Source organism: Corvus hawaiiensis, chromosome 4, assembly GCF_020740725.1.
Source record: "Corvus hawaiiensis isolate bCorHaw1 chromosome 4, bCorHaw1.pri.cur, whole genome shotgun sequence".
Lineage (NCBI taxonomy): Eukaryota > Metazoa > Chordata > Aves > Passeriformes > Corvidae > Corvus > Corvus hawaiiensis.
This window is the reverse complement of record NC_063216.1, coordinates 79,326,719-79,348,471: the sequence shown is the minus strand read 5'-3', so window position 1 is coordinate 79,348,471 and position 21,753 is coordinate 79,326,719. Positions and strand designations below refer to the sequence as shown.

At 59.3% G+C, this 21,753-nt stretch overlaps 3 protein-coding genes across 3 annotated transcripts in view; all 3 read right to left on the bottom strand.

Moving 5' to 3' along the window:
- Positions 1-10: 10 nt before the first annotated feature.
- Positions 11-21,753, bottom strand: part of SHANK3 (SH3 and multiple ankyrin repeat domains 3) — a 200,030-nt gene continuing 178,287 nt past the window's right edge. The window contains exons 22-23 of the mRNA XM_048301897.1: positions 18,588-20,913; positions 11-2,569 (exon numbers count right to left, since the gene is read on the bottom strand). Coding sequence (XP_048157854.1) covers positions 2,023-2,569; positions 18,588-20,913 — 2,873 coding nt within the window. The 3' untranslated portion in view covers positions 11-2,022. The remainder of the gene's footprint in view (positions 2,570-18,587; positions 20,914-21,753) is intronic.
- LOC125325271 (splicing factor 3A subunit 2-like) lies at positions 4,381-5,691 on the bottom strand. Its single transcript, XM_048302164.1, has 2 exons — positions 4,804-5,691; positions 4,381-4,761 (listed from the first exon to the last, which is right to left on the bottom strand). The coding sequence occupies exons 1-2, from the start codon at positions 5,689-5,691 to the stop codon at positions 4,381-4,383; spliced, it is 1,269 nt and encodes a 422-aa protein (XP_048158121.1).
- LOC125325270 (vegetative cell wall protein gp1-like) lies at positions 6,981-8,649 on the bottom strand. Its single transcript, XM_048302163.1, has 2 exons — positions 7,306-8,649; positions 6,981-7,244 (listed from the first exon to the last, which is right to left on the bottom strand). The coding sequence occupies exons 1-2, from the start codon at positions 8,647-8,649 to the stop codon at positions 6,981-6,983; spliced, it is 1,608 nt and encodes a 535-aa protein (XP_048158120.1).

Here is a 21,753-nt window from a genome sequence, read left to right as displayed (position 1 = left end):
GGTTTTTTTGTGTGTGTGTGTGTGTTTGTTTAAAAAGACTTTTTCACATTCATTCAGTCGCTTAAAAACTCCCGCGAGCCACGGGGTGTCCCGGGAGCGTCTCCTCCAGTCCAGAGATAGAACTTTTTGTTTTTTTTAGGAAAATCCTAACAAAAACCAGGTGGCTATAAGCTCTGGAGATAAAGATATATAGATAATCTCTCTTTCCAAATATAGAGCTGCTTAAAAAGATGCAAAACAAGGGATGACCAGGATTTTGGGTGGGGTGGGGGGGGGGGAGGGGGGATGGACAAGGGAGTGGGGTGGGGGTGGGGGAGAATCCTGTAGTTCGTTATCTCGTGGGGGGGGGCTTATCAGCTGCTCTCTAGATAAATGCACGGAGATTAAATAATTTCCCATCAACGCTTCCCCCTTGGAAAAACAAGACCCCGATCCCGGAGGAAATCAAACTTTTCCCACCCCTCCCGCCCCACCCCCTCAAAACGTTGGCAAAGCGGTTTTTTTGTCTTTTTTTTTTTTTTGCTGCGGGATCGATTCCCCCCCCCAGCCTCCCGACATTCCCAAACATGCTTCGATCCATGCGCTCCTCGCTCCCTCTCACCCGGCCGGGGCAGCAGCTCAGAGTCCGGGGTGGGGAGGGGGGTCCGGCTGGCGTGGGGGGGGCTCTTCTGGCACGGCCTGGCACGGCTCGGGGTGGCACGGCCGCCGCTGGAGCCTTCCCGGCCCGTCCTTCCTTCTTCCCTTCCTTCCGAACTCCGGGAGCACCGTCGGGATGACCCCGCTGGAGCCGCCGCCTCCGAGCCCGCCGGGGACATCTGGGGGGGCGTGGGGCCACCTCTGACCCTGCCAGGGACACCTGGGGGGGGTCGGGACCTTGGGCCACCTCCCAGCCCAGCAGGGATACCTGGAGGGGCAGGACCTGGGGCCACCTCGGAGCCTGGCAGGGACACTTGGTGTGGGGCAGGATTTGGGCCATCTCCCGTCAGGGACACCTGGGGAGGGGGAAGGACCTGGGCCACCTCCTGGCAGGGCCACCTGGGGCTTGTCAAGAGCTGAGGTCACCTCCGAGCCTGGTGGGGACACCTCTGACCCTGCCAGGCACACCTGGGGGGGGGGGGGGGTCGGGACCTTGGGCCACCTCCCAGCCTGGCAAGGCCACCTCTGACCCTGCCAGGGACACCTGGGCGGGAGGGGGGGAAGGACCTTGGGCCATCTCCGAGTCTGGTGGGGACAACTCTGACCCTGCCAGGGACACCTGAGGGGTGTCAGGACCTGGGGCCACCCAGGGATACCTGGGGAGGGGAAGGACCTGAGGTCACCTCCAACCCCACCAGGGACACCTGGGGAGGGGAAGGACCTGAGGTCACTTCCAACCCCACCAGGGACACCTGGGGGATGTCAGGACCTGGGGTCACTTCCAACCCCGCCAGGGACACCTGGGGAGGGGAAGGACCTGAGGTCACTTCCAACCCCACCAGGGACACCTGGGGGGTGTCAGGACCTGGGGTCACTTCCAACCCCACCAGGGACACCTGGGGAGGGGAAGGACCTGAGGTCACCTCCAACCCCACCAGGGACACCTGGGGGGGTGTCAGGATCTTGGGCCACCTCCTGGCAGGGCCACCTGGGAGTTGTCACCTCCGCAGGTGCCACCCGCCCGCCCGCTCTTGCCACTCCGCCAGCGGCTCGGGCAGCTCGGGGGCTCCACGCAGTGGTTGCCCCCGAGGTGCCACCGCCACCGCGGCGTGGCCCTGCCTGTCCCCGCGGCCAGCCCCGGCCCGGTGCCACCCCGGGCAGGGCACACGGAGCGATTTACAGGCCAGACTCTCTGGGAGAACGGGAACGAGGAGGAATTTCATGCAACATTCCTGGTCCGGAGGCGGCGCGGGGCCGGGGCGGGAGCGGGCGGGAGCCGGGGGGGGCTCCACACCCTCAGTGCAGTGCTCGGAGAAGGAGAATCCAAGTGGGTTTTCTTGGCTTGGGAATAACGCCCCGCCCTTCCCACGGCGGCTCCGGACGCGGTCAGCTGTCCACCAGCTGCTTGAGCGCCCGCTCGATGTTCATGCGGTGCCCCACGCGGGTCACCCCCAACTCCACGAAGTCCTCCTTGGTCAGCGCGGGCAGGTGGGTGCCCTCGATCTCGTGGTCCTCGAACTTATCCCGATGTTCCACCAGGTTGATGCTCTCCAGCCAGTCCCCCACGTCGTATTTGTTCCACAGGTGCAGCGGCTTCTGCATGAAGGGCCGGGGCGGGTGCAGCGTGTGCAGGGGTGGCCCCGGCGATGGTGACGGCGACGGGGAGCGGCTGCGGGCGCTGACGCTCCGGACCACGAAGCGAACTTCCTTGGGCTCGTGGGGGATGGACAGGCTGGAGGATTTGAGGATAGTCGGAGGGGTCAGGCCGTAGGGCCGGACGGTGCTCAGGGGCTCTGGCCGCTCGAGCGCCGCGGGTTTGACGGGGCTGGGCGTGCGGCGGGTGACGGGGTAGCGGCTGCCGGGCCGCACGGTGAAGGTGGTGCCGGAGCTGCGCTGGGAAATGGTGCTGAGTTCTCCTAAACTACTGAAAAGTCTGCGGAAAAAGCGGGAAAACGGGAAAAAAAGAGAGAGAGAGAGAGGAGAGGGAAGGGGTGAGGCCAGGTTTGGGAATGGGGACACGAAATACATCGGGAAGGGGCTGCTGGAGGGCCGGGAGTGGGGTTGGCACGGGGTGGGGACACGGCTCGGGCAGGACATCCCGGTGGGGATGTCCCGAAGATTCCAGCAGCGCCTCCAGGATGGGATTCCCGGCCAGTCCTGCCCTCCTGGCGCGGCTCTGCGCCCCCAAAATGTCCCCAGCCCTGGGGACGAGGATTCTGTGCCTCGTCCTGCCCTGTCCACCCCACGCTGATCCCGGTCCCACGTGGAATGGGAGTAACCCCGTGGACAAGAGGGAACTGTCCGGCCTTTTCCCGGGATGGAAGCACCCTCAGGACACCCCGGTGATGGTCACTTGTAGTGGTCAGCGGGGCGTGAGGAGCCTGGGGGTGGCCGGGCCGGTGTCCCCTCGGCACTGGGACATGTGGGACCCCCTGGCTGTGCCACTGTGGGAATCTTGGATGGGGACAAAGCCCCCGACAGCGGCGTTGTCCCCTTGGCATTGTCCCCATGGAATGAGCAGGGAATGTGAAAGGAAACGGATCAGACACCGGACAGGGCAGGATCCCAGAGGATGAATCCCAGAAAATCCGAGTCCTCTGCTCTGGAGCCAGGCTGGGAGAGCTGGGGGTGCTCCCCTGGAGAGGAGAAGCTCCAGGGAGAGCTGCGAGCCCCTTGCAGGGCCTAAAGGGGCTCCAGGAGAGCTGCAGAGGGACTGGGGCCAAGGCATGGAGGGCCAGGAGCCAGGGAATGGCTTCCCAGTGCCAGAGGGCAGGGCTGGATGGGAGACTGGGAATTGGGAATTGCTGGCTGGGAGGGTGGGCAGGGGCTGGAATGGAATTCCCAGAGCAGCTGGGGCTGCCCCTGGATCCCTGGCAGTGGCCAAGGCCAGGCTGGACATTGGGGCTGGAGCAGCCTGGCACAGTGGGAGGTGTCCCTGCCATGGCAGGGCTGGCACTGGAGGGGCTCTGAGCTCCCTCCCATCCCATCCCATCCCATCCCATCCCATCCCATCCCATCCCATCCCAGCCACTCCACTTGTCCTCAGAACTATCCCACAAAATTCCCGCATCCCGGTGCCTCAGTTTCCCTGCCACTCCCCCACCTCTGCCTCCCATCTCAGCTCCCTCCTGGAAAACAGGGACCCTCTGGAATGCTGCTGGGATCCCCCACTGCCTCAAACCCCACGCGGTGCCAGATCCTGGTTTGGGGAATGTTGATGAGCTCCGACGATCCCGTAAATCCACAGCTCCGAAGGGATGACCTGAACACGGCTGGAGATCCCTGGGATGAGCCACGTTCCTGACAATTCCCATTTTTCTGCTTCCAGAGGAGCAGGAATCATCTACGGGAAGCTCCGAGAGGGAAAAGCTGGACACCCGTGAGGAACGAGACACGGAATGGGAAGTGCCAGGACGTGGCCGTGTCCCACCTGGATCTGGGATCTGGGATCTGGGAGAGAAAGTTCCGGATCTGCCGGGAGACCCCGGGAGAGGCAGCTGGGAATGAGCAGCCATGGAAAATCCGAAGGGATGCGGCAGGATCCAGGTGTTTATCCCAAGCCTGTGGATGCGCTGCTGGGGCTGAATTCCCATTTGGAATTCCGGGCAGCCCGTTTTCCCGCATGGATCCCATCCATGCCTGGGATTCCTGGTTCCTTCCTCTCCAGCCGGGAATCCCCGGCTCCAACATCTCCGGATCGGAGCTGATTCCTTAGGGACCATCCCACATTTTGGGGTGCTGCTCTCAGGGAGTTTTTCCAGGTTTTAGGAACCCTCTGGAATCATCCGCTTTTCCTCGGAGTGATCCCGAATCCGTGCGAGGGCGGAGCTCAGTTTCCCGTTCCTGGTGTCTTTTCCAGGCGGCTCCGAGGGGTGGCATTCCCGGTGCTCCAGGATGCTCCAGGAGCTGGGATGTGGCAGCTCCTCCGCTCGGTTCTGACCCCACAAATCCCACTCGGGGCAGCTCCCGAGCCTGAGTCATTCCTGGGATCGTTCCTGGGATCATTGGGATCATTTCTGGGATTGCTGGGATCGTCCCTGGGATTGCTGGGATCATTGGGATCATTCCTGGGATCGTTGGGATCATTCCTGGAATCGTTGGGATCATTGGGATAGTTCCTGGGATCTCTGGGATAATTCCTGGGATTGTTGGGATCGTTGCTGGGATCTCTGGGATCATTCCTGGGATCACTGAGATCATCTCTGGGATGGCTGGGATTGTTACTGGGATCTCTGGGATAATTTCTGGGATGGCTGGGATCGTTCCTAGGATCTCTGGGATCATTTCTGGGATCGTTCCTGGGATTGCTGGGATCGTTCCTGGGATTGCTGGGATCATTGGGATTGCTCCTGGGATTGCTGGGATCATTGGGATTGCTCCTGGGATCACTGGGATCATTCCTGGGATTGCTGGGATCATTGGGATCGCTCCTGGGATCACTGGGATCATTCCTGGGATCGTTCCTGGGATTGCTGGAAACTCTGGGATCGCTCCTGGGATCATTCCTGGGATCACTGGGATCATTCCTGGGATCGCTGGGATCATTTCTGGGATCTCTGGGATCATTCCTGGGATCGTTGGGATCATTGCTGGGATCGCTCTGTGGGAGCAGCCGGGAAAAGGAGCCTTTGGAAAAGCAGCAGGAGCGGGGCAGACGGGATCCCACGGAAGGAGCTTGGGTTTCCGGGGAAGCAGAGAAGCACCAGCGACGGAGGGGGATTCCATCCGAAGGCACCGGGATTTAGGGATAACGCGGCCTTCTGGGAATGCTGCTCCTGGAGGTCTCCGGGATTTCTCCAAGGAGTCACTAAGGGATGAAGGATTTTCCTTGGAAAGCCCAATCCGAGCTTCTCCAGGACTTCCAGAGGCCCTCGAGGGCAGGCTCGGAATCAGGGATCGCTCCCATGGGAAAGATTCCCGGCTCCTTGGCGAGGCTCCCACGCTGCCGCTCCGGGCTTCCCTGGTGGCCCTCAGATCCTTGGAATGGTCTCCCACGATTCCCGTCGCGGCTGCCAAAGGCTCGCGGCTGTGGCCACATCCACCTTCCTCCGACATTTCCCAACTTTCCTACGGATCTTCCTCCCGCCTCGATATGGCCTTTTCCTGGCCTTCCTATGGATCTTCTTCCACCCTTCCTATGGATCTTCCCGACCTTCCTATGGATCTTCTTCCACCCTTCCTATGGATCTTCTTCCACCCTTCCTATGGATCTTCCATCCACCCTTCCTATGGATCTTCCCAACCTTCCTATGGATCTTCATCCACCCTTCCTATGGATCTTCCCAACCTTCCTATGGATCTTCTTCCACCCTTCCTATGGATCTTCTTCCACCCTTCCTATGGATCTTCCATCCACCCTTCCTATGGATCTTCCCAACCTTCCTATGGATCTTCATCCACCCTTCCTATGGATCTTCCCAACCTTCCTATGGATCTTCATCCACCCTTCCTATGGATCTTCTTCCACCCTTCCTATGGATCTTCATCCACCCTTCCTATGGATCTTCCATCCACCCTTCCTATGGATCTTCCCGACCTTCCTATGGATCTTCTTCCACCCTTCCTATGGATCTTCTTCCACCCTTCCTATGGATCTTCATCCACCCTTCCTATGGATCTTCCATCCACCCTTCCTATGGATCTTCCCAACCTTCCTATGGATCTTCATCCACCCTTCCTATGGATCTTCCCAACCTTCCTATGGATGTTTTCCCGACCTTCTCATGGATCTTCCTCTGACCTTCCTACACATCTTTTCCAACCCCCCTATGGACCCCATTCCAACCCCCCTATGGACCCCATTCCAACCCTCCTATGGACCCCATTCCAACCCTCCTGTGGATCTTCCTGCACTTTCCTCTGGATCTTCCTTCCTATGGATCCTGTGGATCCTCTGGATCTCCCTTCCTTTCTATGGACCCTCCTCCAAAGCTGATCCTGAACATAACCCTAACCCTGATCCCAAATGTAAACCGGATCCCGGCCTTGACTGTGCCCCTGATCCTGACCCTAAACCTAACCCTAATCCTGACTCCGATCCTGACTCTGATCCTGACTCCGATCCAACCCTGATCCCAACCCCGATGCCAAGTGCAAACCTGATCTCAGCTTTGACTCGGCCCCTGATCCTGCCCCTAAACCTGACCCTAAACTTAGCCCTAATCCTGCTCCTAGCCCTGACTCTGACTCTGATCTTAACCCTAAATCTGACCCTAAACTTCATCTTAAACCTGACCCTAAACCTGACCCTAACCTTGACTCTCAACCTTAACCCTGATCCTAGTCCTAACCCTAAACCTGACCCTAATTTAACCCTCATCCTAAACTTGACCCTAATCCCGATCCTAAGTCAGATATGATCCTGGCCCTGATCCTAACCCTGGCCCTGATCCCAATCCTAATCCTAACCTTGATCCTGACCCTGATCCTAACTCTGATCCTAATCCTAATCCTAATCCTAATCCTGACTCCGATCCCAACCCTAATCCCAACTCAAACCCTGTCCCTGGCTTTTTCGGATACTGGGAGCTGGACATGGATACTGGGAGCTGGGCAGGGATACTGGGAACTGGGCAGAGATACTGGGAACTGGGCAGGGATACTGGGAGCTGGAAATGGATACTGGGAGCCAGGCAGGGATACTGGGAGCCAGGCAGAGATACTGGGAACTGGGCAGGGGTACTGGGAACTGGGCAGGGATACTGGGAGCCGGACAGGGATACTGGGAGCCGGACAGGGATACTGGGAACTGGGCAGGGATACTGGGAACTGGGCAGGGATACTGGGAGCCGGGCAGGGATACTGGGAGCTGGACATGGATACTGGGAACTGGGCAGGGATACTGGGAACTGGGCAGGGATACTGGGAACTGGGCAGGGATTCCGGGCAAGGATCAAACAGTATCCAAAGCTTTCCTAATCCCGGGAACTCCAATGGGTGGGACACGGCCACCCCAAAGGATCCGGGATCAGGTGTGGGAGCAGGACACAGAATTCCCACTGTCCTGAGCCCGGCAGCTGTGGGATGAACCTTGGGATGAACCCTGGGATGAACCTCGGGATGAGGCCCAGGATGAACCTCGGGATGAACCTCAGGATAAGCCCTGGGATAAACCCCGGAATGATCCGTAGGATGATCCAAGTGCCCCCAGTGCCAGCACAAGGGACAGATCCCTCCTGGTGTCCCCCAAATATCCCAAATTTCCGTGACACCGGGAGTGAGGGAATGAATCCACGGCTGGATCCGATGGGGTGAGCCCCCCACAGCCGGGAAGAGCCTCCGGAACGACCCCGCTCCGGGTGTTCCAGGAAAGACCGGAGCAGGCCGGGGACTTGCGAGCATCCCACGCCTCTGCCCCACCCGGGAGCAGAGCAAATCCCTGGGAATGGCATCCAGCAGCTGTTGGGAAAGCGGGAAGGCAGCCCCCGGCATTCCCGGAGCGTCGGGATCCGGCGCCGCTCTCCCGGGATGGGGCCGCAGCCTTGGGAATTCAGCGCTTGGCAGAAAAGGACAAGGAAAAATCAACCGGGAACGGCTCCGGGAGCTGGGACACGGATGGAGCCGGAGCTCCGCACACGGGACGGGACACGAGGACGGGACACGGGGACAACACGGAGGAAGCACAACCAGGAGCACAGAGCCGGCCATGCACACTGGGAAATTCCCAGGGGGAATTCTCCGGCCCTCCCAACCCCATGGATCGCCTCCCACCCAACCCCACGGATTCCAGTCCACGGGAGCTGGAGTGGGAACAGCTTTTCCCGGGATCCCACTGCTGTCCCAGCCTGGGGAGTGCTCCCAGCTCAGGGAGGGATCCCAGCAGCTCTGGAAGCCACTGGGATATCCTGGAATAATCACTGCTGGGAGAAGAGGGGGGAATCCCTGGATCCCGATCTTCCTGCTCAGGTGGCTTCCTGAGGGACATCTCCCTGCAGGATTGGGATGGAGCAGGATCCCCAGGAGCTCCCACCTCTGCCTCACGGAAGTTTTGCTCCAGAGGGGGACCTGGGACATCCCACCCTGGGGGGATCATGGATGGATCCTGGTGCATCCATGGTTGCATCCATGATTTGCTGGGATCGGAACGGGGATGCTCAGCCCCCGCTTCCCCGTGTCCTTCCCAGGGGCTTTCCCGCCCTTCCTGGGGTCTCTCCCACTTTTTTGGGACCTTTCCCACCATTCCTGGGGTCCTTTCCCACCATTCCTGGGATCTTTTCCCACTTCCTGGAGTCCTCTCCCCCTTCCTGGGATCTCTCCCACCCCTGTTGGGTCCTTCCCACCCTTCCTGAGGTCTCTCCCACCCTTCCTGGGATCTTTCCCCACTCCCTGGGGTCCTTCCCTACCCTTGTTGGGATCTCTCCCCTCCTTCCTGGGATCTCTCCCACCTTTCCTGGGGTCTCTCCCTCCCTTCCTGCCATCTCTCCCACCTTTCCTGGGGTCTCTCCCTCCCTTCCTGCCATCTCTCCCACCTTTCCTGGGGTCTCTCCCTCCCTTCCTGCCATCTCTCCCACCTTTTCTGGGATCCTTTCCCCTTTCCTGGGGTCTTTCCCACCTTTCCTGTGATCCTTTCCCACTTCCTGGGCTTCTCCCCCCTTTCCTGGTGTCCTTCCCTACCCTTCCTGAGGTCTTTTCCCACTTTTCCTGGGGTCTCTCCCACCCTTCCCGGGCCTCTCCCACCTTTCCTGGTCTTTTCCATCCTTCCTGGGATCTTTTTCACCTTTCTGGGGTCTCTCCCACCTTTCCTGTGATCCTTTCCCACTTCCTGGTGTCTCTCCCACCTTTCCTGGACCTCTCTTCCCAGGTGCTGCTCTGATGTCTCCCATCCCATCCCACCCCATGGCCCCAGTGCTCCGGGATCCCGACGGGAATTTCCTCAGCAGGACCACCAGCGGGAAGAGCTGGACACGGCACCACAGCACAGGGACAGGGCCATGCTCCCGAGCCACGGACACAGGGACACGCACATTCCAGAGCCGGCGCCGCTGCCGCCTCCCAAAACCTCGGGAATACCGGCAGGCAGCGGGGCCGCCCTGGGGAGGGGAGGAGAGACAGGTGAGGAATGGGACATTCCCGGTGGGATGGAGCTATGGAATGGGAACGTGCTCACTTACACAACTCGCCCACCCTCCGGAGGCCAGAGGCGGATCTAGGACAGAGCAGCGGGACATGCACATGGAAGCAGGAAAAGAGGCAATGAGAGAAATGTTAGCTCCGGTCCGGGAAGCGCCACACGGAAAAGAAGCCACCGGACGTCGATCCCGAGGGATTCGGGGCCGGGAGAACCGCGGGAATCCGGCCTCGGGCGTCCCGGTGTTCCCTGAGTGGAGACCCCCAAGTTGGGTTTGGGAAGGGGGAGGGGGGGGAATTGGGAATGGGGGAATCAGTGGGATGGGAATTGGGGGGAATCGGGATGGGTCCCATGGGATGGGTGAGGGTGTGGCCATCCGGGAATGGGGCGGTGGGAATTGCATGGATTCAGCCAAAGCCTGGAGGGTTGGACAGCGACAGAGCTGCTGGGAGGGCTGGGAAAAGAGGGAAGAGAGGGAAGGGACTTGGGAAAGAGAGGGATTTGGGAAAGGCAGGGATTTGGGAAAGAGAGGGATTTGGGAAAGAGAGGGATTTGGGAAAGGCAGGGATTTGGGAAAGGAACAGGGATTTGGGATGGAGAGGGATGTGGGAAAGAGGAGTTTGGGAAAGGCAGGGATATGGCAAAGGCAGGGATTTGGGAAGGAGAAGGATTTGGGAAAGAGGGGTTTGGGAAAGGCAGGGATTTGGGAAGGATCAGGGATTTGGGAAAGGAAGGAAACAACAAATGCATGAGAAAAATGCCCCACAGCCAAAACAACACCGAGCAGCTGACACAAAATTCCCAAGTTTTTCCATGTCCCCCCGGGGCTGGTGACAGTGACGGTGCCGTCGGCCACCCCCAAAGGCCACCGGATGTTCCCGGGGACTCGGTGCTTCCCAGTGGGAAAACCCGCAGCTCTTCCCTGTGGAAGTTCCCCGGGATCCCTCAGCTGTGCCGTGGGAAAGGAGGGAATGGCCTCATCCCACCTGGGTAAGACCAGGAGCTTCCAGGTTCCAAACGTGCCAAAATCCCTGGATTATTCCCAAATTTTATCCCTTTCCGCAGCGGAATGGGCAGGAAATGCCGGAGCTGTGCCAGGAGCGGGGACACCTCGGGAATGCCACGGCCCAAAATTTGGAGCCGGGTCTGGGAAGATTTGGGAATGTGGATTTGGGAAGATTTGGGAAGGACACGTGGTTATCCCTTGGGAAAAGCATCCCGAGGGGATCCCGCTGGAGCAGGAATGGAGAGGAGCGGCTGTTCCCTGATCCAAGGGGGTCTCAGGCTCCAGCTGGGATTTGTCCGGAGCAGTTTTGGGATTGGGATTTATCCACGGGCTCCGCCCTGGTCCCTCCTGGAGCAGGGACAATCCGGAGCAATCCCGGTGTCTGGGAAGCTCCAGCAGGGAGGTCTGGCAGGATCAGGGATGTTGTAACTAAAAATCCCTTTATCCTTCTCTGATCCCAGCAGGAAAAGGGAATTTAGGACTGGAATCCCTAGGAAAATTCCCAATTCCTTGAGTGCTGCCCATGGGCCTTCCCAAGCTAATCTCTTCCCATGAGAGATCCTGCAGAACATCCGGAGCTCCCTCCTTCCCTGAACTCCACCTGGAATGGATCCTTCTGGATTTCTCCAAGGAAAAACCCTTTTCCCATGACTTCCACCTCAAGGAAAAGGCGACAAATCCCTGTTTGACGGGAACATCCCGAGCTGGGGACGCTTCCCCTCCTCCCTCTTGGACGCTCCTTCAGGACCTGGAGCTCATCCCATGGAGCTCCGGCCACCCCTCACTGCTCTTCCCAAATGTCCCAAAAAGCCCGAGTCCCGTTTCCTTGGGATGAGGGTGATGGGTGAGGTTGGGATGGGAGAAGGCAGCGGAGCGGTGACGCGGGCACACGGTGACACCGGGACAGGACACGCGCTGCGACCCTGTCTCCTTGTAGGCATCCAACCCTTCCCAGATCCTGCGGCACCTCGGGATAATCTGGGATCGAGGAATGGAAGGGCCCTCTCAATGCAGCCCCCCAAAATTCCTGGTTTTCCATGGCTCCACCTCCCTGAGCTCTCCCAAGGCTCTACTGGCTCAGCCTGATGTCCTTGGAGAACCTGGGAAAATCCCACGGAAACCCAGAGGGGTGGAGATCTGGGAGATCTCCTGCCCCACCCTGTCCAGGGACCCCAGGAGAAACCTCTTCCCATGGGAAGGGGAATCCATGGAGCCACGTGGGAGGGAAGGTGGGGAATCGCAGGGGGTGTGGCCACCGGCAGCGTGGCCTCCTCATTCCCAATCCCGGAACCTCCATCCCAATGAATCCTGGTCACCTCCATCCCAATCCTGGAACCTCCAATCAATCCTGGTCACCTCCATCCCAATCCTGGAACCTCCATTCCAATCAATCCTGGTCACCTCATTCCCAATCCTGGTCACCTCCAATCAATCCTGGTCACCTCCATTCCAATCTTGGAACCTCCAATCAATCCTGGTCACCTCCTTCCCAATCCTGGAACCTCCATTCCAATCCATCCTGGTCACCTCATTCCCAATCCTGGTCACCTCCAATCAATCCTGGTCACCTCCATCCCAATCCTGGAACCTCCATTCCAATGAATCCTGGTCACCTCATTCCCAATCCTGGAACCTCCATCCCAATCCTGGTCACCTCCATCCCAATCCTGGTCACCTCCATCCCAATCCTGGAACCTCCATCCCAATCCTGAAATCTCCTTCCCAATCCTGGCCACTTTTCCCCCAAACCCTGTTACCTTCTCTCCAATCCTGGCCATCTCCACCTCAAATGTGGCCACCTCTGGCCTAAACCCAGCACCTCCTTCCTGAACCTGGCATCTCCTTCCCAATCCTGGTCATCTCCATCCCAAACCTGGTCTCCGACTCTTCAAACCTGGTCACCTCCACCCCAGTCCCGGACATCTCCTTGCCAATCCTGTCACCTCCTCTCCAATCCTGGCCACCTCCATCCTAATCCTGGACATTTCTCCTTCCAAATCCTGGTCACCTCCTTCCCAAACCTGGTCATCTCCATGCCAGTCCTGGCCACCTCCTCCTCCAACTTGGCCACCTCCTTCCTGAACCTGGACATTTCCTTCCCAGTCCTGGCCATCTCTATCCCAATCCTGGCTATCTCCTTCCCAGTCCTGGACATCTCCCTCCCAAAGCTGGTCACCTTCTGTCCAAACTTGGCCACCTCCTCACAACATGGGGCCACCTCCTCAATCTTGGTCACCTTCTCAAACATGGCCACCTCCACCCCAACCCCGGCCACTTCTTCCCAATCCCGGTCACCTCTTTCCCAAACTTGGTCACCTCCATCCCAAACCTCAACACCTTCCCAATCCTGGTCACCTCCATGCCAAACTTGGCCACCTTCTTCCTGAACCTGGCCACCTCTTCCCAAACTTGGTCACCTTCTCTCCAAACTTGACCACCTGCTCCTCAATCCTGGCTACCTCCTCTCCAGATGAGGCCACCTCCTCCTCCTCAATCCTGGCCACCTCCTCCCTGAACTTGGCCACCTCCTCCCTGAACCTGGCCACCTCCTTCCCAATCCTCTCCACCTCCTCCCTGAACCTGGCCACCTCCTCCCTGAACCTGGCCACCTCCTCCCTGAACCTGGCCACCTCCTTCCCAATCCTTGTCACCTCTTCCCAGACTTGCCCATCTCCTCCTCAATCCTGGCCACCTCCTCTCCAAACATGGCCACCTCATCCCCACCCGTCCCTGCCACACAAACCCCCCGTATTCCCACCCTCCCTCGCTCAGCGATGCCAATTCCCCTTTTCCTTCCCTCCCCACAGCCGATTCCCTCAATTTTCATCCCAAATCCCTGCTTCCCATGGGAATTTCCCCAAGCCTACAAGGAAAGAGGGGGGTGATTTTCCAAGCTTGTGCTGGGATGTGACACCACTTCCGGGACACGGAATTCGTTTAGGATCGGAGAAAAAGAGGCAGCTTTACCCTAAAAGGAGCTAAAACCCCCAAAAAGGCTCAAGTTTCTTCTCCTTCTCCCTCAGATCTGTGGGAATACAAAGGAATTCATGGAATTGCAGAGCAGCACCGGAAAGGCTCCCTTTGGAAGCTCAAATTCCGCTTCCCGGGAGCCTTTTGGGGTTAAAGAGAAGCAAAGGAATGAGCAAAGACATGAAGAACCCTTGGAAAAGTTTCCCTCAGATCCAGAGCTCCAAACTGGGACCCTTGGGATGCTCCCGGGGAGCCCTTGGAAAAGCTCCCCTGAGCTCGGATCTGGAGCCCCAAACCAGCAGATTTGGGATGTTCTTGGAAGTCCCCAGGAGCCCTTGGAAAAGCTTCCCTGACCTTCCCTGAGCCTGGATCCAGAGCCCCAAACGGGAATATTTGGGATGTTCCTGGGAGTCCCCAGGAGCCCTTGGAAAAGCTTCCCTGACCTTGGATCTGGAGCCCCAAATCAGGACGATTGGGATGCTCCCGGGGAGCTCCTGGGACCCAGAATCCCTTGGAAAAGCTCCCCTGAGCTCGGATCTGGAGCCCCAAACTGGGACATTTGGGATGTTCTTGGAAGTCCCCAGAATCCCTTGGAAAAGCTTCCCTGAGCCTGGATCCAGATCCCCAAACTGGGACATTTGGGATGTTCCTGGGGAATCCCTGGCACCCTTTGGCAAAGTTTCCTTCAGATCCAGAGCCCCAAACTGGGACATTTGGGATGTTCTTGGAAGTCCCCAGGATCCCTTGGAAAAGCTCCCCTGAGCTCAGATCTGGAGCCCCAAACTGGGATACTTGGGATGTTCCTGGGAAGTCCCCAGAAGCCAGGACCTCTTGGAAAAGCTTCCCTGAGCCTGGATCCAGAGCCCCAAACTGGGACATTTGGGATGCTCCCGGGGAGTCACCAGAACCCCTTGGCGAAGTTTCCCTCAGATCCAGAGCCCCAAACTGGGACCATTGGGATGTTCCCGGGAAGTCCCCAGGAGCCAGAATCCCTCGGAAAAGCTCACCCTGGCCCGGCTCCGGAGCCCCAAAACATCGGAACTCTCCTGGAAGCTGCCTTGGAGATTTATCAATGCTAGGGAAAACTCTTGGAAAAGCTGGAAATGTGCTGGAAAAAACTGGAAAAACCCTCGGGATGGGCAAAACTCCCACAGTTCTGGATTTGGAGCCTCCTTCCAAATTCCAGAGGAAAAGACAAAGCTCTGCTCTTCCCAGTGGATGACTGGGAATGACCTGGACAAATCCTGGGCCCTCCACATCCCAAATTCCTGGGAATTAAACCGTGACCAGATCGTTCTAATCGGCTGGAAAAGACAAATCAGCTGGGACGGGGTTTTTGGGATGTTCGGGATGCTCCCGGTGAGTCCCAGAGGTTGGGAAGGTGGATCCAACCAGGATTATGGATGGCAGGAGCCTGGTGGGGCTGGGTGGCCACAGGACAGCGGGGCACGGGACGGGAATTTTGCGGGAACATCTCTTGGAGCGGTGAGGCCGGAGCTGGCTCCGGGCATGGAATGTGGCTCCCAAAAATCCTGGGAATGGCCGTGTCCCCAATGACACACACACACCTGTCATGGTCACCGTCAGCTTTATTGGGGACACGGATGTCACACAAGGAACGCGCTGCGGCCTCGCGCGGCTCCTGGCAGCGGGATCGGGATTGGGATCGGCTCCGGCACATCCCGACTTTCTCCCGCGGCTCAGCGGGGTTTTCCAGGATCCTGGGGATTTCCAGGATCCTGCCACCACTCCAGGAATCCCGGACTGGAATCCCAGCCGAGGCGGGGGGGCTTCTGCTCCCAGGGAACAAGAGGGAATCACCTCGGGGTGGAGTTGGATTTTGAGAAAATTCCTTCCCGAAAAGTTTATGAAGCGTCGGAATGGGATGCCCAGGGAAGGGGTGGGATCCCCATTCCCGGCGGGATTAAAAGCCATGTGGATGTGGCACTTGGGGACACGGGGCAGTGCTGGGAATGCTCGGACTCGGTGGGATCAGAGGGGTTTTCCAACCTCAACAATTCCAGGATTTTGGGTTAGACACGAGGAAGCTGCTCTTGGACACGGCCACCAAGGGCCACCACGGATGAAGGGAAGTTGGCCCCTTGCTCCGCTGTCACTGTCACCATCCCGGGTGTCCCGGTCCCTCATCCCGGAATTGTCACCATCAGTGGCCTGAACTGTGACCTGACGTTCCCATTGTCAGAATTCCTTGGGCTCTTTCCCAGTCCCTCGGCTCAAAGGTGCTTCCGCGGATGCCCGGCTTGGGAGGAGACAGAGCCGGAGTTAGAGCTACGGAAAAAGTCATGGATTGGGGCTTCCCGGGGCTCCCAGGGAGGATTCCCACAGGGATCGGTGAGGGAAAGGTGCCAGGGACTGTTCTGGAGCAGGGAATTCCCCGCGCTTGGATGGAATTGCTGGGAATTCAGGGTAAATGTGGGGAGGAAGGAATTCCAGGATGATTCCCGAATGGAAGGTGAACTGCTCCACTGCATCCCACGGATCCAGAGCTGCTGGAAAGGCTGGGGGGGGGGGGGGATCAGCTATGGGAACATCAGTGTCCCAGTCCCTGTGGGATTCCAGGACACCTCAGTGTCCTCATTCCTTGTGGAATTCCAAGAGCCCCCAGTGTCCTTTTGGGGACTCCACGACACCTCAGTGTCCCCATCCCTGTGGGATTCCAGGTCACCTCAGTGTCCTCATTCCTTGTGGAATTCCAAGAGCCCCCAGTGTCCTTTTGGGGACTCCAGGACACCTCAGTGTCCCCATCCCTGTGGGATTCCAGGTCATCTCCCTGTCCCCATCCCTGTGGGATTCCAAGACCCCTCAGCATCCCCTCTGGGGACTCCAGGCCACCTCAATGTCCCTTTTGGGACTCCAGGTCACCCCCTGTCCCCATCCCTGCACAATTCCAGGACTTCTCCCAGTCCACATCCCCATGGGACTCGAGGTCACCTCAGTGTCCCTTTTGGAATTCCAGGTCACCTCAGTGTCCCTGTTCCTTGTGGGATTCCAAGACCTCTCAGTGTCCCCATCCCTGTGGGATTCCAGGACTCTTCAGTGTCCCCATTTGGGACTCCAGGACCCCCTCAGTGCCCCCATCCCGTTAGAATTCCACTGTCCCCATCCCTGTAAATCTCCAGGATGCCTCAATGTCCCTTTTGGGATTCCAGGCCACCTCGCTGTCCCCATCCCTGTGGGATTCCAGGCCACTTCTGGCTCCTGGCAGCTTTGAGGGACATTCAGGTGACACTTCCCTTCTCTGGACAATTCCAGAGCCTGGAAAACGTGTCCCAAACTGGGTCAGCCCCTCTTACCTAACCTTCCTCCCATTATTCCCTGAATTCACAGCAGTTCCATAAAAACCGAGGAGAACTCGGACAACGCGGGGGAGCGGCCGCCATCATTAAAAATTCCATCCACCACTGACTTCCCGGGAAACGTTTCAAGCCTTTGACATCCCGAACTCCGGAGATGAAAGGCTGTGACTTTCCCAAAAGGGAAAAAACCAGGAACGTGGGACTCTGCGGGATGGCTGGAAGGGCCGGATTCCAGCGGGGAGCGAGGACGGGATGTGCGGGAAAACGGGAGGGGGGGGGCACGGAGCCATGGGAATTTCAGGGATTGCAGGGAAGGCAGGAAGAGAGGATGGAGAAGGGGTGAGCCTGGAGATCGGGGAAATTGCTCCGGGAAAAGCCAGGAGATCGGATGGACACGGATGGAAGGGACGGGGACGTGGAAAGGGACGTTCGAAAGGGACGTTCCGATGTCAGTGGGAGCCAGAGGATTCCCAGCAGGAAACCCCAAACCGGGGTGGGATCCTGGCAGGGCTTGTAAAAGCCTGGAATTCCCAAATTTCTGGCGCCGCTGGAGATGGGCACAACCCCGATTCCAGAGGATCCCCAAACACCCTCAGCTCAGGATGAGGGAGGGGACCTCAGGTGACACCCGGCTCTGCAGGGAATGACACCCGGGATCTGCTCCCAGTATTCCCAGTTTGGATCCGCTGGGAGAGGCCGCTGGAGGCCGGAGTGACCCCGGCATGCTCCGGGACACTTTGTCCCCAAGGCCACCGCCTGAAATGTCACCTCCTGTGCCAGCGCCACGCAGAGGGAGGAGCCGTGGCCGGGATGGTTTGGTTGGAAAAGTTTTTCCCATGGGAAGGGCTGCCCTTGATCCAGAGCTCCCAGCACCTCGCTGAGCCCTGGCACCCATGGGTGACACCGGGTGACACCGGGTGACACCGGTTCATGGTGGCTCTAGGGGGCTGCACCCAAAAGACAAGACTCGGAATTTTGGGTCACTTCCTGCTGGGATTTGATATTCCCAAGCTTTTTAAGGATTTGGGCTCTGATTTGGAAGGTTTGGGATCGTTTTAGGGTCGGGTGAGTGAGGCAGAACCAGGGCGGAGCTGGTGCCACCACATTCTGTCTGTGACCTTTGTCACCTCCTGAGTGGGACAAGCCCTGGAGATCCTCAGAAATGGAAAAGCCCCGGAAAAACCCATCCTTGGTGCTTGGCCAGGAGAGAACACGGAGGGAGTGACCCAGGACTTGATATCGTCACCACAGCATCGTCATCATCACCACAGCATCGCCATCGTCACCACATCATCATCATTGTCACCACATCATCATCATCGTCACCACATCATCATCATTGTCACCACACCGTCATCACCGTCACCACACCATCGTCACACAGGGAAGAGGGGACATGGAGCGACGGGAAAGGCTGAGTGCGAGGAGAAGCCACAACCACGACACGCCGGGAGCCCATCCCACAACTCCCAGAGATGTTCCAGCCCCTCCACCGAGCCCCTGAAGCTCTGAGATGTCCCTCAAAACCACCTCTGGGTCCTTGGCAGTGTCACCCGCCCCGTCCCCAACCCTGGCCACGCCCGGCTCTTACCGTGCGGCCACCACCGGCGACTTCTTGCCGGGATCCAGGGCGGAGCCGGCCGGTTCCTCGCCCAAGGAGCGCGTGTCCTTGTTGAGCTGCTGGAGGCGGGAGCTCAGCTCGCTGATCACAGTTGGTTTGTCCTCTTCGGCCCCGTGGCCGGGCCTGCTCTCCATGGGGTCGCCCCATAGCTTGGACCTTCTCTGAAAGAGGTAGCGTGGCCGGGCCGCGCTGGTGGCCGCCAGCGTGGCCGCGTGGTGCTGGGAGATGAGCTCGCTGTCCGAAGACTGCTTCAAAAGTGGGTCCCTGAAAGTAACCGGCCCCTTGCTGAGCTGGGACTTGAGTTTGGGCTTTGGAGGCACTGGTGGCTTCTCGAGTAGAAAAGTTTGGCCGTCGGCGAAGGACGTGTAGGTGTCGGTGGGCTCGCCGCTCTCCGAGGACAGCGTGGACATGCTGGAGACCGTGGAGATGGTGCTCGTGGTCTCCAGGTGGTGGTCGCTGGAGCTCCTGGTGTCCACCTCTTCCACTCCCGAGTCCGCCGCCGACTCCGGGGCCGCGGGGGCGTCCGAGGGCTTCCCTGAGGGTGTCGCGCCGGGGGGAGAAGGTGCTACTGCTGCCGCTGGCAGGGACGGCGTGCTGGGCGCGGCCAGGTGGCTCACGGGGGTGCCGGGGGTGGTCACCAGGACCCCATTGGCGAATTCATCCGGGGGTGGCACCAGCCCGATCTTGGCCAGCTCCTCGCGGGTCTCCTCATCGCTGGAGGACAGCTGGGCCGGCGGGAGGGTCACCGTGTAGGGCTCCACCTCCTCCTCCGAGCTGCCCTGGCCCAGCGCCTTTTCCGAGGCCGGGCTGGCCGGCGGCTTCCCCACGGGGCTGGGCTGGGGCTCCACCTTGGGGGACTCGGCCGGCTCCGCGCAGACCTCGGGCACGGCCGGGCTCTCCTCTTTGATCTCCAGGCCTATCTCGTCTTGCCCATTACTGGTGGCGTGGACCATGATGAGGCCGGCGGTCTTCTGCTGCGACGTGTCCACGATGCTGATGATCATGGACTTCTTGTCCTCGGGTTTCTTCTCCTCCTTGCCCGGCGGCTCCGCGCGCACCTCGGGCTCCTTCCGCAGCGTGGCCGGAGTGCCCCAGGGGCTCTTGGTGGGGGTCAGAGCGCCGGCGTCGGCCGCCATCACTGCCTTCCCTCCGGGGGAGTAGGCGGGGGACACCAAGCTCTCCAAGTCCCCCCTGTCCGGTTCTTTGGTTTGGATGTCCACAAACAGGGGCGCGGCTCTGTCCGAGTCGGGGCTGTGGATCGGGGTGGGCGACCGGGATGGGACTTGAGTGGACAGCGCCCGTTCCCTTGCGGCCAGCGCCAGCGCCAGGGGCGAGTTGGGATCCAGGGGCTTTCCCGTCAGGGGGTGGATGAAGGTCGAGGAGGAGCTGCTGATTAATGGCTTTAAAGCTGACACGGGGGACGGCAGGAGGACGTCGCGGCTGCCCAGGAGCCGCTCGTCGATGGAGCGTGACTGCTGCAGCGACGGCATCTCGCTGCCGCCCGGCGCCGGCCCCTCGATGGCTCCCACCGACAGGAACACCGTGGATTTCCTCCTCTCGTCCAGCCGCCGGTCCCGGTCCTTCATGACGCCGGCGGCGATGGCGGTGGCGAAGGGGAGGCCGGCGGCTTCCACCTGAGCGATGCCGGGGTGGTGCTGGTATTCCAGGCGATGGCTCCGGCGCGTGGGCGACGGTTCCCGGGAGGAGTAGCCGCCGGTGATGGCCAAGGCCGCCCGTTCCTGGGCATCCTCCACCTGGAGCTGCTTGACCAGGGGACTCTTCTTCCTCTGCGGCTTGGTGGGGGCGAAGAGGCTGACGTTGAACTGACCCATGTTGGCGTAGGGGTTGTCGATGACCCTGCCCTTCCTCTTGAGCTTCTCCGGAGGCGTCGCCGCCGGGCCGGGCCGCGGGATCTCCGTGGGTTCCACGGGGAGGTGGGAGGAATCCTGCAGGATGATCATGGAGCGGGCCCTCTTCTGCCGCTCGGGATACGGGATGGAGCTCCTGGCCTGGTCGTACATCTCGGCCGCGCTCAGCACCTGCGGGAGCCCGTGGAGTTTGGCTTCCAAGCCCGGCTTGAAGCTGGATCTGATGGTGTCGTAGGCTCTGGCTGGCGGCGGCGGCGGCGAGAAGGATGGAGGGGGGCCGGTGTCGAAGTAATAGGGGGAGGGGGGCGGGGGAGGGGCGGTCTGGGGGGGAGGGGGGATCCCGTGGCCTTCCCGGACCGTGTCCGTCATGGAGGTGCTCCGCGGGAACTTCCCGTCCAGCAAGGAAGCGGCCAGTTTCTCGTCTTCCCCTGGAAAACACGGGAAAAGAGCAAAGTCGGGGTGAATTTCTCGTCTTCCGCCTGGAAAACAAGGAGGGAAGTGGAGTCAGGGATGAGTTTCTCATCTCCAGCTGGAAAACAAGGAAAAGAGTGGAGTCAGGGAAAAGTTTCTTGTCTTTCCCTGGAAAACAAGGAAAACAATGGAGTCAGGGATGAGTTTCTGGTCTCCACTTGGAAAACAAGGAGAGAGGTGGAGTCAGGGATGAGTTTCTCTTCTCTACATAGAAAACAAGGAAAAGAGCAAAGTCAGGGAGGGGTTTCTCATCTTCCACCTGGAAAGCAAGGAAAACAATGGAATCAGGGACGAGTTTCTTGTCTTCCCAAGGAAAACAAGGAGAGAAGCAAAGTCAGGGATGAATTTCCCATCTCCACGTGGGAAACAAGGAAAACAGAGGAATCGGGGATGAGTTTCTGGTCTCCACCTGGAATACAAGGCGAGCAGTGAAGAGGACATTCCCAGAGAATTCCCAGAGTGGGACAAACAGGGAAGTGCCTGGGCTTGTTCCTCCCACCCCATTTTGTTCCCAAGGTTTTTCCTCTTTCCAAGCCTCACTGGACAAGGCTCGGAACAAATTCCAATGGAAGGGACCAGCTCCGAGACTGGAGGAACCACCCGGCACTGGGACAGAATTCCCTGGGTCCCTGGGAGCGTCCAAGGCCAGGTTGGAGCAACCTGGGATAGCGGAAGGTGTCCCGTGGAAGGGCTGGGAATGGGATGAGCTTTGAGGTCGCCCCAACCCAAACCATTCCATCATTCCATGAAAGCCTCACCACAGGCACATTCCCATGGGATCAGCTCCCCCTGGAGTT

Bases quoted from the DNA above. Each gene is read 5' to 3' on its own strand.
- LOC125325271 (XM_048302164.1), bottom strand. From the start codon at position 5,691: ATGTCGGAGGAAGGTGGATGTGGCCACAGCCGCGAGCCTTTGGCAGCC. The intron at 4,762-4,803 runs ATCCCAGCAACG...ATTATCCCAGAG, and splicing joins TCCCAGGAATGATCCCAGAG to ATCCCAGGAACTATCCCAAT.
- LOC125325270 (XM_048302163.1), bottom strand. From the start codon at position 8,649: ATGTCCCAGGTCCCCCTCTGGAGCAAAACTTCCGTGAGGCAGAGGTGG. The intron at 7,245-7,305 runs GTTCCCAGTATC...ATCCATTTCCAG, and splicing joins GTTCCCAGTACCCCTGCCCA to CTCCCAGTATCCCTGCCCAG.